General features: G+C 39.3%; 2 protein-coding genes across 4 annotated transcripts in view; one reads left to right on the plus strand and one right to left on the minus strand.

Annotated features, from left to right (window-relative positions):
• Positions 1-162: 162 nt before the first annotated feature.
• Positions 163-5,857, plus strand: redic1 (regulator of DNA class I crossover intermediates 1). The gene is made up of 14 exons (XM_085376556.1): positions 163-185; positions 286-325; positions 1,133-1,283; positions 1,383-1,515; positions 1,633-1,690; positions 1,792-1,906; positions 2,010-2,110; positions 3,445-3,572; positions 3,660-3,896; positions 3,989-4,022; positions 4,277-4,304; positions 4,410-4,504; positions 4,904-5,579; positions 5,682-5,857. Exons 1-14 carry the CDS (start codon positions 163-165, stop codon positions 5,855-5,857), a joined length of 1,995 nt encoding a protein of 664 aa, XP_085232682.1.
• Positions 5,858-9,018: 3,161 nt separating this feature from the next.
• Positions 9,019-18,384, minus strand: part of slc2a13a (solute carrier family 2 member 13a) — a 92,366-nt gene continuing 83,000 nt past the window's right edge. For all 3 annotated transcript variants that reach the window (XM_085375941.1, XM_085375940.1, XM_085375942.1), the window contains 6 exons: positions 16,144-16,307; positions 15,917-16,037; positions 12,113-12,238; positions 11,836-11,954; positions 10,107-10,259; positions 9,019-9,245 (listed from right to left, as the gene is read on the minus strand). In XM_085375941.1, coding sequence (XP_085232067.1) covers positions 9,019-9,245; positions 10,107-10,259; positions 11,836-11,954; positions 12,113-12,238; positions 15,917-16,037; positions 16,144-16,307 — 910 coding nt within the window. The remainder of the gene's footprint in view (positions 9,246-10,106; positions 10,260-11,835; positions 11,955-12,112; positions 12,239-15,916; positions 16,038-16,143; positions 16,308-18,384) is intronic.

Genomic DNA, 18,384 nt, shown 5'->3' on the forward strand with positions numbered 1-18,384 from the left:
CGCGCTTCTATTGTATTCTGAAAGCTAAGATAAAGTTAGCTACCTAGCTGAAACAAAACAATAAGCTATGCATGCACTCTGAATTTTTGTGCTGACACAGGCACAAAAGCTTTGTAGTTTTCTGGATTTTGTCGTTTCTATAGTAATTAAGAGCTGTTAAAAATGAACTGGGTGGGAGGTTCAAGGTAAGAGAAAGCAAATTTTGGTTATTAGCTGATGTGTTAATGTATATCATATTAGCCTATAAATGTTTAAGCTAACTAGACATGTAACTGCTTATTTCAGAAACCGGTTAGTGATGAGGAATAATGCCAAAAAGCAGAGGGTAAGACAACCAAATAAAACTTACATTGTTTTACATTAAGTGCAAGTAGGATGCTAAATATTAAATGTTTAATTGTATACTCCATAAAATATTGTATCCAGAAGAAAACTTGCTTTAAAGGGATGCATTTCTAACCAGGGTTGTTTTACAAAATGGAAAGAATTGTTTTGACTTTTAATTTTGAGTATAAGTTAAATTCTTACATAAGGAGGTCAATAGTGCACAGGTTGCATATTGAAAATATATTTAAAGTAGTGGAATAAGACTTTTAATAATAATAATAATAATAAATTTTATTTAAAAGCCACGTTCAAGACATCTAAGGACACTTAGAATAGAATAAAAGACATAGTAGAACAATGACAAGATCTATCTATATATGTGTGTGTGTATACATGGTTTATAATGTGTGTAGCTTTGGACTTGTACTTGTTCACAACTTTAATTACTTATTTGTTGTTTGGTATTTTTAGTGGAAGGCAACTTAGCCATTTGAAAAGCCCAGACATGGCCTATTTGAAGTTTCATTGATGTGAAGTCTTAAAACTCAACAATACCCCAAAATAACTCATTAATAATCACTAGCCCAAATTGCTGCCTTTGTTTTTCACAAACATTTTATTTATTTTTCATGTAATAAACATTAAAATCTATATCCTTGTGTAATGATAATTCATTAAATAAATAATAACAATCACTAATGTTCAAGCTTGATGTTTTTTCATTGTAATCAGTTTTGTAAATGTATTAAATTAACAAAGCCTTTGTCCCTGTGCCTAAATATTGGTTGTGCTTTTTCTGTTCCAGGAATTCTTTGAAAAGAGAAAAATGCAACAAAAACTTAAAAACATGGGAATACCTGTCCCAGCCCCTTCCCTAGGCAACACTAGTTCTGGTAGTTTGGACCTAATGACTCTGTTTATCGTCAACCAGATTGCTGCTAAAAAAGCATGTAAAGGTGAGATTCACAGCCCCAGATCACCAGAAAACAATAATCGAATACATTTAAGCCTCAGGATGGCAAATGATGTAAACAGAAAGTGTTCTTGTTTTTCAGATCCTCCTAAAGCAGCAGTTCTTGGCAGCTGTAAGGCAGGAGCCAGGCATAAGAGAAAAGATCCTCTGGTGCTCTCGATGAGCCCCTGTTCCCCATCACGGCTGTGTCTTGTTGAGGGCCAGTCTGAGTACAGGTATAGCCCCACTGTGGGTTAACAGTTCTTGTAGCCAATTATGTTAATATAATAATAATCCTCTTAATAAATGGAATGAAAAGGGTTTTAAAAGTATTATATTTTCCATTTTAACAGTGTTCAAGAAAGCAGAGAAAGAAGGAAGGTAATTCCACAAGGGTTCAAGTTTCAGCGTGTAAGTCACTTTCCCGCTCTTCATGGTTTTACTTCAAGTTAGCGAAACGTGCTTAATATGAACAAATGTAAAGACACTCACTAAATCCCTGTTTTTGTAAGTTGTCGCCAGTACTTGAGTCAGGTTTCTCAGACAACAGTGCCTCTGACTACCTGCCTGCCATACCTGATGCCCGCAGCCCCTTCTCTTCCACCTCATCTGCCTGCTCAGGCCAAGGTTGTGTAACACTAATAGACTATTAACAACTATAACTCAGTTACAGTACTGCGTATTCTTCTTTGCGTGATGATATCTTATGAAATCCAACTGTTCTCCACAGGAACTTTCACCCTGCAGCTGAATCTCCAGAAACAAAGCCAAGCACTGCATCCCTCTTCTCCCCCACCTTGGGACACCTCAGTTCTATCGCAGACCGATGCAGTAAGGGATAGCTCTTATTAGAATTACATCACTACTTTAAGGTTAAAGTTGTAGTTTTTACACATTTTACCCCACACGTGGTTTCATATGTAAGAAAGGAAAAGTATGGAAACTCTGACTTGAGTTGAGAAACTTATCTAAAGTTGGTGTGGAAAAATGGCTTATGTTGGTGTTGTTTAACAGGCCAACAAAGATTTTGGTAACTTCTCAGAACTCTGCTTTACAATAAATCATATTGTGCTTTAATTATAGAATGTGACATATGTCATGTGTGTCAAGGTCTTTCACAGTGAATGTAATCTTTTTTTTGTGTATTGATTTCATTCATGGGAATTAAAAACTGGTAATTTTGCCATGAGGCTGAGATACACGTTGAAGATGGTTTGCTTCAAGTAGAAGCTGCTGAAGTAACTAGATGAATGGGCCTGTTCCTGATAGTCTGGTGGTGAGGTGGTCCACTCAGGGTCACCAGCGTTTCGCCCTTTAACCTGTAAGACTTTAAATGAGTGGGGGATGGCCAACTTCGATGAAAATTGAAGCTGCATGCCATCCTTTTCGCATTGGCTTTCTTCAGATTGTGAGAAATGGATAGCCTGTCCCCCAGTGACCTCATCTACAAACATGGTTTTTGCACACCTACACAAGTGTAATCCCAGGTGCCTAATTATAAATACTTATTTATATTTATTCAGGCTATTCAGGCCTAAAATTCAGGCATTCTTGTTCAATACAAAAGCTGAAAACAACAAAGAAAAAGTAATGTAGCATTACTTTTGGTATTACTAAAGGTACCAGTATTTTATCATATCACTATAGTATTTTAGTAAGTAAAATTTATTTATATAGCACTTTTCACAGTTAAAAATCACAAAGTGCTTCACAATTAAACCAGAAATATAAATAAAATGAAAAAAAAATTAAAGCTTGTTTGTATAGAAATGTCTTCAGCTGCTTTTTTTAAAAAGGGGTCAAGTGTAAAGAGTGCCTTTGTGCCACTGCCCGAAAAGCCCGATCCCCACGTGTTTTGAACCCAGTACATGTGACCAACAGTAACCTCTGACCTGAAGCGCTCAAGAAGAAGCATGAGGTTTCAACAGGTCAGAGATATACTGTGGAGCTTCAACATGTGGAGCTCTGAAAGTTACAACTAAAAGTTTAAAATGAAACCTAAAATTTGCCGGCAACCAAAACTGGAGTAGTATGTGACCTCTTGTTTTAGACCAGTTTATAGTCTTTGGAGCAACAGCATCTCTTGCTAAGAGAAAATAGTATCTAATAAAATGTGACAATAATGTGTCTTTCTTCTGACAAATGCTGATTTGTTTCTCTGTCAGTTTCATCCTTTCTCTCAGCCCAGAAGTATGACAAACACATCTCCCTGGTCGCACAACCTTAACCAACCCTTCTTCCAACTTGAGAACCCCACAGCATCTCAAGTCCTCTTTGGCAGTCCACAACCAGGGTGAAAACAAGTTTACATTTTAATTGGTTATTTTCTATCCTTAGTTTCAATTTTTTAACCAATCAGTGCCCGTGTGTGTTGCCACAGTAAAAGCAAGGCAGAAGACCATGCAACATATGTGGACAGCATCTTTCTCAACCGGCCAAAGGCCAAAGAGTCCATGCTGGACTTCACGCTTAACCAGTCAGAAATTCAGCAGCAATTGGAGAACAATGTCTTTAGAGGCTTTTGTGATGAAGATTGTGAAGGACACTCTCATTCTGGGAGTGAAAAATCAAAAATATGTCTCCCAGATCAGACACCGGTAAACTCTTCTGCACCTCAGTAAGTGTTTGCACTTCCAGTCTAACGAAATGCATTATTATGAAGCAAATTTTGAATCCATTTTATGTTGGGTTTTATCATTTTATTGCCAGAACTGTGCCAGACTCACAGTGCATGGGAGCAGAGGTAAGCGGGTTTTAAAAACTACATGTGGGAGTAAAGTTGCCCTTTTACTGCCACCAAGTGGTCAAGTTTGGAACTGCGACGAAATTAACTTTAAATGTGTAGAAAGTAAATCATCACAAAGTTTAATGAGGCTCTCCAGTCATCATAAGCTGTCATATAGAGCTCCCAACAGTTTATGTTTAATATTTTTTATAACTGGATTATATACATGGGTACAGCAGAAGTGTCAAATATTGATTATGTTTTGTTCACAGCCCTGCAACTGCCCTGACACAAGGTTTTGTAAGTTTCCAAGGAGTCTCACGTTAAGGAAATTCATTTATTATGTACATGTTTGAGGAAAAACCAAAACGTAAATGGGTGTTTTTTTCCCCTCTAATTCCACAGCATGTTTTGGAGACAACACTGGGCCAGTGAATGGCTCTGAATATTCGCCAAGTTACTCTTTTAGAGGAGGTCACCCGAGTCCAGACTCAAATGATGTGAGTGAAGCTACACTGTGAACTTTATTCCAACTATCTGAAGTGCTCTACTTGGAAAGTTATCTTTGAAATACATTAAAGTAATCTTTCATCTAACCCCTCAAAACTGTAGCAAATTCATGCTGTATTTTTGTAGTACTGATGTTAATTAAGCTGTAGATTAACTATCAGCACTCTGCCAGTTTCTGCAGCCTCCTTTTTTAATTAAACACAAATGAGTAAATTACTATTAAACAGATGATCATCACCTGTCCCAAATAGTTAACACCAAAAAGCAACACTCATTAACAGCACAGTGTTCTTTGCACAGTGCCACTGATTTATACCTCTTTCCTGGACATATTTTCACACCATCTGACACAGGAATTGCTGTTTTCTACTTTTAAAACTATATATTAGGATGAAGACTGCTATCAGCTATGCCTCCCAGCATCTTCTTCTTACATGGATCAAGCCTTTGGCCTCAGTGGCTCACAAGGGAATTTAAATGAAACACTCTCTGAGCTCAGGTCTCACACCCCACGAATAAGATCCCAAATGGACTTCAGAGTTGACCTAAAAGTTACTGAGAACATGGCTACCCCAGATAAGGCCTTTGAAAGTAAAGGGCAGGAGAAAGAAAGCAGCACAGCTCTCCTTTTATCTCCACACCCTTCAGCTCAAACTCAGAGCTCAGATGTCTGCAAATGCAAGAAAACATCAAGTGAAACTCGAGATGCAGGAACTCAAACAGTACGCAGCCCCCCAGCTGGGGCGTGCGATGCTTCGACTCAGTGCAGCTTTGTTGCAGACAGTGCTCTTGGGTACAGCTTGCATCTATCAAACGCTGACATGTCGGAGCTGCCTCCAGCCACAGGGAGGCAGGCCGGTACTGCCACAGAGCCAGATGCACTCACAGCTTCACCAGAAAACTCCAGGAGCGAAGAGAAGCAGACGCCCTGGAGCAACAAGAAATCAAAGGCGGTTTCCCTGTCAGGCAGGAGCATGATCACTGCTAATAACGGTGCCAAAACGATTCTACAGAGACCCACAAACCTTCTTCTCACTAACGACCTGAGCACGACTAATGTCAGAGGTATGACATGAAAGTGAAATAGTCAGCTCTCTTTATGTGTCGTTTGAGAGAAACTTGAGATAGAAAATCACATTAAATTTTGCTCTAATGTTTCTAATTTAGGTCAGGAGAATAAAGAACACGAGAACTGCCCTCCAATGACAAGCTTTTCAGATCAAGGGAGGGAAGAGGGCACATCTGGCACCAAAGTTAACATAGTCTCAAAGGAGGCTGAAATGCTTCAAGAAATAGTCAACATTTTGCTCCTCCTGAAGCAGAGGAAAATTCAGGGCTACTAAGAACAGATGGATGAAGACATCAGGAAATCAGTTCTGTGCTGTGCATCTTCCTTTATTTTACAGCAACAGTCATAAAAGTAGATTAAAATAGTTACAGTGCTCTTAATGTTGTGATGCAGTTTATGCAGTTAAATAAAGCTCCAAAACATGACTTTGACTCATACATTTATTTCTTTCCCCATATACACAATATTTCATGAAGATATTTATCTTTATATAATATAAACTCTAGCAAAACATTTACAGCTTGAACAATAATCAAATATACAGCACTCTTTTTTTTTTAAATTTGCTTTTCTGTAATACCCCACAAACTTTAGCAAAAACACACATAATTGGTTCACATAGAAAAAAATGTAACCATTTTACTGATAAGTACACATTTAATGCCCTCAGCTGTGGTAGAGGACAGTGTTAACCGGAGGTTAAGGGCTGAACACCACATTATCTCTGACACAGGTGCAGCCTAAAACAATCACATTAAATATTTGGTTGACACAAGTTTTCGTTACTCAGTCTGTGCCGTGGACAAGTAAATCTGTGGTTTTTGTGTGTAGTAATACTTTCAGTACAAAACTAGCTCGTGAAGTTTTAAGAAAACTCTCCTGGATTAAGTGAAACTGGTCAAATACAATCCTATACTAAATTATAGTTGCTAGTGTTTTCTACACCTTTCACTCCAGAGAAGCTGCGCTAAATGAGTTGAAAAGCAAAGTTTTGGAAGTTTAAGTTATTACTCTGAACTATATTTCGCAATGTTTTGTTTTTATTGAAATAAACAATCAGTGCTCATCTTCGAGGATCCCTTTATTACCTCTCTGGGTTAAAAAAGACAATATCTGGAATATTCTAGCCCCATAACTACAAATCACAAGTGTTTACAATAGAATAGCTTATCATTTTCAAACACAAGTTGAATATTTGACCGTGTTTTGTGCTGACTTCAATTCTTGATATGATTTTATTGTAGTCTGTACATGTTGATACTACTGTTTGTGTTTGCTTTGAAAAATGATCAGCTATTATAACACTGAAGAACTTGCAACTAAAGAGGCAACTATGATATTTGAAAGCTTTTTTTATTTTCAAAAAATCAGCCGGTTTTCCACATGAGGGTGCTTGTGTGCTACAGTATGCCATCACTGTTCTTCCATTTATTGAAGGAATTTGTTTCTAATCAATTTTTTAAAACCTTTTTTCCCCATAGCTATCCACATGACACCTTGAAAACACCAAAATTACTACAATACTTGCAAATACCACCGAGTTTTAATGGATCACTTAGGTGTAATTGTCCCACGGCATTTGATGGTCTGTTTCTTGTTTTAAAAAGTGGTACTAGTCTATAAATAGACTAGATTTATAGATAATGGACTGTTGGGAAAAAAAATTTAAATGGTAATTTTCTGCTAGCACATTATCCGTTTTTTTTACTGAGGTTTCTGGGTATTTCTATTAATGTGGGGTTAAAAATATAGGTAGAAGAAATCATATGGAAAATTCCATCATTTTAAACGTTGCATTGTACTGTATTTTTACAATCGTTTATTTTGGGTGTCTGCCATGAGAAACCTGTTCACTAAGCACAGCAGCAGCCTTTATACCCCTTACTTACCCTTTTATATTTTTTGTTACACAGTTGTCTACTTTCCAACAGTTTTGCTACACAGAAAATTACGTGTATTTAACTAACAAGGTGTAACCTTACACAGTTTACACTTTTACAAAACAACATTGCCAAATTACGCTAAAGCCTACTCCTCAACTTTTGACACAAGAACTACATAAATGATATGCTCGGCTATTTGTACATAAGGCTGTGAAGGAAGACACAAAGCAAAATACATGAAATTTTAGTCAATAAAATTCCATCACAGGTGAAATGCAAATATGCACATGTTAAAATTAAAAAAAGGCCATGTAGACCTACAGGAAATGTGACTGAAAAATGGCCATTAGGCACCTTCACAATACACAGGCACTAATATATCAATGTTCAGATAGAACGAAACACTTAAAAATCTCAGTCATCAAGCTAAAGCTTACTTTTACTGCTACAGACAGAACAGCCCGGTTTCTTTGCTGGATATTACAGACACTATATCCAGAAATAACAACAAGAAAAAGTTCATTGCAAGAGTTGCAACATTGGTTCGTAGGGTAGGTTTTGCGAAGCACATTTTAAATGAAAAAGTAAGCAACGTTAAGAAATTTGTAATTTGTCGAAATGTGGATTCACAAAAAGATCTGTTTTAAATAAATATATAAATACACAAACCATACTGTAGCACGAAGACTTCCAGTCCTTTCAGGGCTACCAAGTTTGTAAGAACGGTTTTGTTTCGGCACCCGTCGACAATACAAGTTTACTCAACCATAATGACATACCGTGTGTCTCTGGCAATTGCTTTTCATAAAAATTCAAACTGCAAACAGAAGAACATCAGGTCAAGGACTGACATTAAGTGTGCTACGCTACAAGCTGAAAAAACGAGACAGCAGAATGTGTCTCATACACCAAGGCATAATGGTACGAAAGACAACAACAGCTGCTGTCCAGTCAACAAAAGTTTTGTGGTTGTATTTACTGTAACTTTTTGAATGGAGTTGCCATTGTATTCTGACACAAAGCTCTGGGATAAAACCGTTTATAAATCATAAATGGTGCTTATAAAACAAATGCACAAAATATTAGGGACAAATTCCAGTCCCTTGTATTTTGTATCTTTGCATCTGTTAAACAGTCATAACTAGTCTCTATGAAAAAGACACTGGACTTCTATGTATTATGCTTTGCCTATTATCTGCGTAGAAGGCCAGTGTTATAGACTTCTGTGGTTGAAAATAATAAGCAGGTCTGAAACCAGATAAGGTGCCAGTTCACCCCTGAATTTAGAGAATGAACTAATGGGAAACATTCATGCTAAAGCATTAGTGTTGATTGGGATTTCCCCAACTGACTGCTTGAAAAGTGAACTGATACATGTTACTGATAGAAGCATAGTCTTCTAAAATGTAATTCCCAATCTATGTTGGAGGTAAACCAGTGGCCCCGCAGATCACAGGAAAAAGAACACTAATACAGACTCAGCCGCTCTGCATGTTCCAGTGAAACAGCTAATGAAACACCCAGAGGGAGGTAAGCAACACCCAAGTTTCCTCTAGTCTACATCTGATGCGTCATTGTCCGATAGATGGTAGTTTGAACCTTTGACCCGGATGTACTCAACCTGCCGTCCCTCATCTGAATCAGAGGCGCCGCAAGAGCAAAGGTGGTTTTCGAACAACGCTTCGATCTCCTCCAGACGGCGGGATTTGGTTTCTGGCAGGCAGCCATATGTGAAGACGAAACCCAGCAAGGCCATGCTGGAGTACAGGAAGAAAGCTCCTGAGAAGACAAAGCAAAAGAACACGCTGTCACCGAGGATAGCCACCCACAAAGATGAGAAACACAATGGCACAACTTCACACTTCTTATGAGAAATGATTTGCTTGTTCTCATTCACTGCCAGAAAAAGAAACACCGATGGTGACAACAGATCCCGCGGGCAGCTAATATTAGACCACGACTGCCCACGCACTTCTAGGGACGTGTGTAGTGAAGAATGAAAATGCTTTTGCAACACTGCTTTCACACTGCTGGTCACCCTACGATAAATGTGGAGTATAAGTAAAATGTCCCTGTCAATGTGGCCTTACAGCAGGGTTAACAGGAAACAAATAACTATGTGACGAATAAGGGTTCATACGAAAAGACTGACACAGGTTTAATGAGATTTTGTCGCAACTGTGGTCCGTATTTTCTTCTTGTCAACGCACAGTGACATTTTTAAGTTGCAGCCGAGTGCACTTTAAGATTTAACAAGACAACATCTTGTGTTTTCCCAGCTTTGACATTATTTGCCCCACTTTTAGTAAATGATTGCTATCAAGCAGATAAATTGGTGAATGACTCAGAATCGATAATTAATCCAGTGGATCTCAGGATGCCTCCACAATCACCCCTGATTGATTGATCTCCAACTCCGCCAAAGGTCAGCTCCTTCCTGTGTGAGGGGAAACCTGCTGTTGTGCTACACTGACTGAGGAGTTATGCAAGATGGGTGGAAGAAAGCATCACTTCAGGGTATCAGCAAGCTGTTCTGTCCTTTTTGCTCTTAATGGGAACACAAAAATACCTCTTACGTGTAAAAAAAAATAAAGGATAAAATCTTTCAAGGTTATTATTTCCTTACACACAGAAACTGACCATAGTAGGTGATGTACTGAGCCAGGTGGAGGAAGGTAAGAGACACCAGGATGTTGAAGGTCCAGTTGACCCCTGCTGCACAGGCGTTCCCTGTGCTCCTTGCCCAAAGAGGATAGATCTCAGAGTTGATGGTCCATGGCATTGGACCCATACCTGCGACAGACAAGTGAGAATGAGCCGTGGGACCATTTGATTAAGAGGTGGAGATGTGAGATGGATGGAGAATTGCACTATATTTTGTTTAAGTCTTGTCAGCAGCACTTCATACAACTTATTTCATTTTCTGTCATGTAAAAAATTCAAAACTCAAATGTTCTATAGTCTGTATATTTCAAAAGGATGTGAGATTACAATAGAAGAAAGGGAAGTGTAGATACTTTATAACAGCAGATCCCAACCCCCGGGCCACGGACCGGTACCAGGCCGTGAGTCGTTTGGTACCGGGCTGTGAGAGTTAAGGCTCGGATGTGAAATTTATGGTTTTCAGGGTTTTTATCGTTAACTCGGTTTCCCTGGGTCTTTTCCCGTGTTGTAGTTGTGAGTCTTATTTTGAAAGAAATATTTACGCGTTACCATAGCGACCAGAGAGCATTAAGGGGCAGAGAGGAGGATGTTACTCTCAGTGTTGTTGGCGCATTTCAGGAAGACGCTGCTAATAAAGTTACACAATTACACGGTGAATTCTCGTTTATTATTATTATTATTTACAAAATACCACAGTTTTTGTCTTGGTCGTATCATTTTATTTTGTTGTATTTATCCACAACACCTCACCTCGGTCCGTGAAAATATTGTCTGACATTAAACCGGTCCGTGGAGCAAAAGGTTGGGGACTGCTGCTTTATAATACAGCCCATACCCCTGTCCGACCCTTGAATTCCAATCCAAGAAGACAAGGACAGGATACCACAAAGAGGAAATTTTGGTTGTCCTTTACTTTAAAATACCCCGAAGTTACTAATTAAATAAAAAATACATGAAGTTTGATTTGCGTCCTCTTTCTTCTCCCTAGACTCTCAATTAAGAAGAATTACATGGTAAATGTAGAAAAATTACATAATCAGTCGTGGGCTGTGTTATGAAGTGCTACCGTGCCTATAATAGAAACAAAGACGGTAGTTGAATTTGACAGAAGCAGAAAAGCTCTATCAATATGCAGCATCTACATACAAGTAAAAAGATATTTGATTTGATTTGCAGTCAGCTTCTGATTCCTTTTGTAGGTTGAGTAGTATTGACCAGGCAAATTTATGCAGGCTTTGGCTGCGTACAGGTAAACAGTCCATGTGGAAAATAAAATAAAAACATATACGCCAAAATGCAGTTTTATAACTACTGGCTCTTGTTTAGCTATGAGACTATGATCTACCTGTTTATTTGCGTTTTAAAAACTGTATCTGCATTTCTGGACTCTAAACAATGAACAGTACACCAACTAGGAGTTTAGACAGCAGCCAATGGGTTGGTGCTTTGTTAGGATTATAATGGATCCTGTTAACTCTGGTAAGCACTCAGACAAACACATCTGCAGCTACAAGTCCAACACAGTGAGGTTTAGCTTTGGCAGGATATCAGAATATAGTATGCTTTGTCCCACACTGCATTTTCAGAATTCAAAAAAATTATGTTCAATTTATGGTTCTTTTTTTGTTATTGTTTGTTTTGTTTTCCCCAAAAGCATCCTGGTGTTGGATCTCATGGGGACTAAAACTAAGGTTCAGTCTCTCACCCGGCGCAAAGGCAGCCAAGTAGAACACCAGTCCCAGTAAAACCAACCAGGAGAAGGAGGTGGGGCAGTAGTTGTAGGCCCAGTAGGTCTGATCTCTCATCAGGGTAGAGTTGGAGCATCTATAAGAGGCATGCACATTTTAGTTAGTTAGACTTTACCAATCCTTCTTAAAACTGTGTGTGTGTGTGTGTGTGGGGGGGGAGGTTAAAGGTGAGATGTGTTATTTCACTGCATCCTAATGCACTTCCACATGCTCACTTTGCATCCTGTGACTCACCTGCCCCATGCTGCGTGCTCGGTGGAGGCCTTATTGACTGGCACGCAGGAGGAGGCGAGCAGCGCCGAGCCATTCTCACGGTAACAGAAGCCGCATCCAGGATCCAGCATGCACGGCTCGCACACCCTAACAGCAGATGCAACACGCATTAACTCTCATTGCTCTAAAGACAATCAATCAAACGGCAGCTTGTAATCACATTCTTTTACGTCTGCCTTTCCTCTATAGGATGCTGAGAAACTCCTTGTAAAATTTCAATATGAATGTAAACGTACCTGCTGCTACTGGACAAGATGCAAATATAACAGAAAAACAGCTACCCACCCATCTAACTGAGGCACACATCTCTCACCTAAATCAGGAAATGCATGAGACATTCGTCCCCACTGTGTGGGATTCACTATCATTACATTTCTTTTCCTATCCTGTTCCCAGCTTTGTTAATTTAAACTACATCCTATCACATTATCATGTTCTGCGGTCTGTTTCTTGATGAGCAGTCCTTATTTTTGAGTGTTTCAACTGAATAGCTTCACAAGGGTGCACTCATCTTTCCCCGTGCTATTTAATCAGGTTTGAGGTAGGTCATGAAATGCACACTCTGCTTGAGAGATCTATTTTTATTGTCCGTAGCTTCCAGGGAAGCTTTTCTCTAATTTCACGCTGAGGTTAAGGATGAAAATAACACCATGTATTCAAAAGTAACTATTGCAGGAGGGTGAGGAGAAAGATATAACCACTTAGCATTAGCTGCTTAGAAGTATCTGTAACACTGATATAGATATTGTTAAGTATTAGTAAAGCTAAAGCCCATTAAACATCTGTTTTTATAAAAAGAAAAAATCCCAGAGACATTAGCAGGTCAGGCTAACTAGCCCAGCAGTAATGTAATGCTAGTGATACCTTAGCACTCCTAAGGTTTTTATTAGCGTTAGCTAGCATTGCAGGCTGGTTATGTCATAGATGGCAATTTCACCACTGTACTACTCATGGACTTCCCTTTTACCATGTGTGTAATGCAATGAGACAGTTCAGGAGACTAAGATGTATATTTTATACATATATTTTATACCATATTTGATATTTATCTGGTGACAAAAGTAAGCATAATGTAGCTAGGTCCTAAAAGGGTCAAACCCTTTCCCAATAGAAAAGCAGGGAGCTCGTCTAGAAATCCCTATCAGTAAAATTCTCTATCTATGATAGCTCCCCTTTAACCTTAGTGCTTTCCATCAGGAGCAACCTTCACCCTTAAATTAGTGGACAACCCACTCCACCAAACGATAGCCAACTCAAGGTACGCAGTCAGTATAAATGACTAAGTTAAGACCAGGTGAGTCAAAAAAAAAAATTTGTAAAACATAAAATATTTGCACAAATGTTATGTGTCCAGTGCGTAAAGGGCTTTAGCTCTCCTTAGTCAAACCCCAAAATAGCACGTTAAGAAAACATCTTTAAATGGGACATCTGAGCACCAAAGCACTTAAGAGGCTACTGGTGGTTCTGGTGCTCTGTTGATGCTGCTGTGGTCAGTGAAAGGATGCGTGTGGGTTCATGTGAAGCAAAGTGAATTCAGTAAAGCTTTTCCAGTGTGGTAAAAGCACTCATCTCTTCAAATCATCCCTGCGTTTATGTGGGTTATAGCACGCGGTCGCAGGACAGCGAGTGCATTAGGCATTGCCTGTCGTTGTGATGAAAGACTGCCGTTACACATGATCTTCATCTCGTGTCTGTGTAAGTGAGAGTAAATTGCAACACGGAGGCATCTGATGACTGTTTCATTCGGAAACAAACTCTGGCTCACCGCCTGCCTTCTGCTGCTGCTGGGGACAGTCGAGTGAAATGGGAGTGACAGATGTTAGATGATGAATTGCGTAACTGTTAAAATCATTTAATTACATTTATTATGTGAAATAATTGACCACAATTTCTAACACCTATGCTGGCACTAATTTTGACCTCTGAGTACTCAGAGAAATCTAGATCTGTATTAATGTATGTGTAAAAACCTGCAAGAACTTCACCACAAAAATTCTTTTAGGAGGGTTTTATTCTCTTTCCACCACTTAGTGTCCTCTGCTCTAAAACTGCAAAATACTAAGTGCCTTTACTAAGAACAGAAGTGCTCCAAGGTCAACAGTAGCTTCCTCATGCCAGCACCCCCATTTTCGGTTCTTGTTTACCATTTTAAGCTATGCTACAATACCAAATGTACCGCTTTGTGTTTTCCTCCAACCTTCTGCAGAGTGCGACACCTTAATACAAACACAGAAATCTGTATTTTCCTTCAAATGTGCTAGATGATCAGACGGAGTAATTCAGAGGGACTCGGAGGTCTAAAGTCATACCTACTCCTCACATCCTGAAGGGAAATAACAACCCTCATTACTAGGTTTGATAGTGTAGCTGGATTTCTTTCCACCATGTACGTACATGTGTGTCTCAGTATGTCTTTTGGTCCTGGAGAAAGCTACTTTAGTGGTTATACCCCAGAACTTGGTTGCAAGCCATAAAAATGCAATATCCAGTTGGAAAAAAACACCAGGTGATTTACGTTCAGTTGAGATCAAAATGAAGGGCACGTTTGAAGACTGGTGTGCTCTGATGCATGGGTACTTCTGTATTAATATGGTAATGGAAGCTGAGCACTTACGGTTTGGAATGTCAACATGTTCCAATTCATAAGTGCTGGCAAAACAGAGGCTCTCAGGGTCTCAGTGCCTCTGAATAGGATGGACATGTCTGACCAAGAGGAGAGAGGAGAGAGGAGGGAATGCGTCTCCCCAGCCATCTCTTCCATCGGGGATTGAGGAGTTGGCCAGGGAGAGAAAGATCTGAGTATCTCTGCCTACACTTCTCCCATGACCTGAAATCGACGAATGGATTCATGCATGGGTAGATAGGAAGAAGGAATAATTGAGCCTTGGTGCCTCTGTGATCCAGGTCCTTTTGCATGCTTCAGTTTTAAGGACTTCTTATTGACATCAAGCATCAATGTGATATTAAGGTGCTTTCAGTCCCATTGCCACAGGTGTAAAATCAACCTAGCCATGCAGTCTGCCTTTACTAACAAAAAGCTCAACGAATCTGTGCATGGTGCTGTAATAGTTTGCCACCGTTGAAACAAGTCAGATTTTAACATTTTTCCCTCTTCGTTCTTCCATAATAAACTGTAAGTGGTATTATTGCAAAGTAGAAGCATTTAGGAACCACAGCAGTTCCTGACTGTGCATAATTACAGAGCGAGTCACCAAATGCTAAGGCTCATAGTGCATATAAGTCACCACTGATTTGCTAACTCAATAACCGCAGAAATCCAAACCTCATCTGGCATTAACATCAGCACAAAAACTGTGCACTGGGAGCTTCACAGCATGGGTTTCCACAGCCATGCTGTTTGCTTTTATGTCCATTTAATGTCAAGTTCATACTGGAATGAAAATCCTTGTTGTTATCATAATCCCATAATAAAGTAAAGCTCAATTCCACAGTTTACTGTAATTGTTACTGAGTAATTACACCATAGATTAGTGTTTTAACGTGTTCCCTAAAAGACTTGCTTTTGATACCACCGTATTAAATCCTCTGGGTAAATGGTCTTTATTGCTCAAATGGTGTTTTTTTAACACTCTGCAGCTAAAATGGTGAACGGTGGAGCAATCAGAATAACTGCAGAAAAGAAAAGACAACCTGTTGTTGGAACAGGCTAAGAGAACTTAACACTGATAGATTCTGTTGATGTAATAATACCACATACTGTAAGATACATCTGAAACGCCACAGGCCTGTAGATAAAGTACTCACTGGTACTTGGAGCAGGTAGAGTTGGCCATGGCGGGGTCTAATGGGTGGTAGGTGACAGGGGGACTGTGCTGTGCAGACATTAAGAAACCGATGGCCAACAGACTCAAACTGAAACACGTGCCTGTCAAAAAATATAATAATTAAATAACGCAAAGAGCGCACAAAAACAACTTTTAATATTTTTTGTTGATTTGGACAGCTCAAGTCTCCTCCTCCTTTAGCCTTACCTATGATGCTGCCTAGGGTGAGCTTCCTACGCCCCACTCTCTCCACCAGCCACACTCCCAGCAGAGTAAACAGGAAGTTGGTGAGGGTGGTGAGTCCAGCCAGCCAGATTGCCAACCTGTCATCGCGCACTCCTGACATCTGCAGGATGGTGGCACTGTAGTACCTATGTGACATGAGAGAAGAAAGAAAAAGCAAAGTTAAGAGAATAATAATAAGAAAAACGAAGCATAAAAATAGGTCAAGAGTATCCTTCTTGTCTATAAACACAGACAGATTGGCAACACATTGCAGTCAGTCTTAGTTAGTCTGTGCCTATGAGTCCAACTTGTCCGTGACATGTTTCTTTGCAACAGACTTGACTTACCTGACTGCCAACTGGTTGTATTCTGGCTATATTTCTGCATATAAACAAGTTTGCAGTTAAATCATTGTCCTAAAGCAACTATTTGTGGAGGAATTTCTGAATTTGTGCCAGAATTTAAAAGTTAAACCACTTTATGAAAATACACATTTCAAACTGCCTTACATTCTCTTGGTTTGAATACAGTTGGAAACATTTTGGATAATGTTAGTGTGCAGAGTCAACAAAACACAAGAACGGCATATTCATTTTTCATTATTACACTTGTTATTACACTGTTATTACACATATTACACTTCAGTTAAATACATTTCAATTTTATTTATAAATATCAAATCACTACAGTCGCCTCAAGGCGTATTGTAAGGCAAAAACCCTACAAAGTATTTCAAGTACTGTATAATTGTATTTGGAGAAATGTTAAGCAGTCTCAGCACAATATTATGGCTACATTAAAGTATAAATATCAAACAGAAACATATACAAAACTGTAATCAATCTTTAAGTCAACAAGCCAATCACAGCCTCTCTTCGTAAGAGCAATTCACTCATCCACCAACCCCAGTCTCTCTACTTGAGCACCAGTCGCTCCACTAGAGACAGCTAGCGATCAGTTATAAATAGGCTCTCTCTTCATCTCTCATATAATATAATTATACTTGCAACTCTGGCACCATGTTGCTCCACGTGTGCAGATTAACAGCAATCATCATCAACAAGGCTCTAAGCAGGCTGCGGTCAACAATACAGACACCTGCACAGAGTCCATTTCCTGTTTCAACTTTGCTACTTTGTAACTAAGAAAGATGAGTGAAAAAAACCTATGGACATGCATGCAGAAAACAATGAAACAAAATGCACACACCTGCAGGGACTCTTTAAAGTAAACACCTCCAGGCAGTCTTTAAAGTATAGCCATTGAAACGATGCGCTCATTGGCAGAAAACACATCATTACCCAAAATGAACACAACGCGTGCAAGCACATTCAATAGATAGGGACTCAGCAACCTTGAGAGAATGCAACACAAACACAAAGAAGGTAAGACTCATTAAGAAAAAGCTCAAATAAATCTACAGCATTGTCTGCCTGCCTGTGTCTCTAAAGGCAGCTCAGAATTAGCATTCTGCTTTTCATCTCTTCAAAAGCATCGTTATCTCTCTCTTGTTCTCTCTCTCATGTTCTTGGCTTTCTCTCTCTCTCTCTCCCAAAACAAAGACATTAATTTGAGGGATTTGCATAATAACACTTTACTTTTTCTGCCATGGTATCCACTCAGACAGAACGAGAACAGAAAAGGAAATGAGATGGTGTGAAACTCGGGTTTAAAAGCATGACCTACAGTCTTATAAGGTGCATGAGGTGATAAATGTTTTTGATGGAATTATTAGGCTTCTGCAGACTGAGATATATGCCGGCAAAAATGCACGTGCTTAATGGACACACACTCACACACACGCGAGAAATGAGTCGGTTTTGGAGCAGCAGCAGGAGTAAAAGCACTATTTCTGTTCTCAGCAGTACAGCCCGCTGTGCTCCATCTCCAGCCCTGCATCTTCCTGATTACAGCACAGACACATGCACACACATGCGCACACATTGTGTTCTGACTTAAAAAGTACTGTGAATAACAGCCTCCAGAAACAAAATGATCATTTTTTGACCACAGTGCCAAGAAGCACGGCCTGTGTTAAATGTTAAAAGCATCTCCGAACTGGCATTTCAGGCTTTTAAAAGCCCCAAAGAGACGCTCGAGAGGCAAACATGGCCTCTCGGATTTCTAAAGGACATCGTTATCCATCATCAAGTGCTACAGTGTCATTCTAAGGTGTCATGATGAAATCTCAATGAAAAAAAAAAAAAGAAATAAGTGGGGAAC

Source organism: Diplotaxodon limnothrissa, linkage group LG17 (genome assembly GCF_057381915.1).
Source record: "Diplotaxodon limnothrissa isolate DT_005_m linkage group LG17, D_limnothrissa_male_GT1.1, whole genome shotgun sequence".
In the NCBI taxonomy this organism is placed as follows: domain Eukaryota; kingdom Metazoa; phylum Chordata; class Actinopteri; order Cichliformes; family Cichlidae; genus Diplotaxodon; species Diplotaxodon limnothrissa.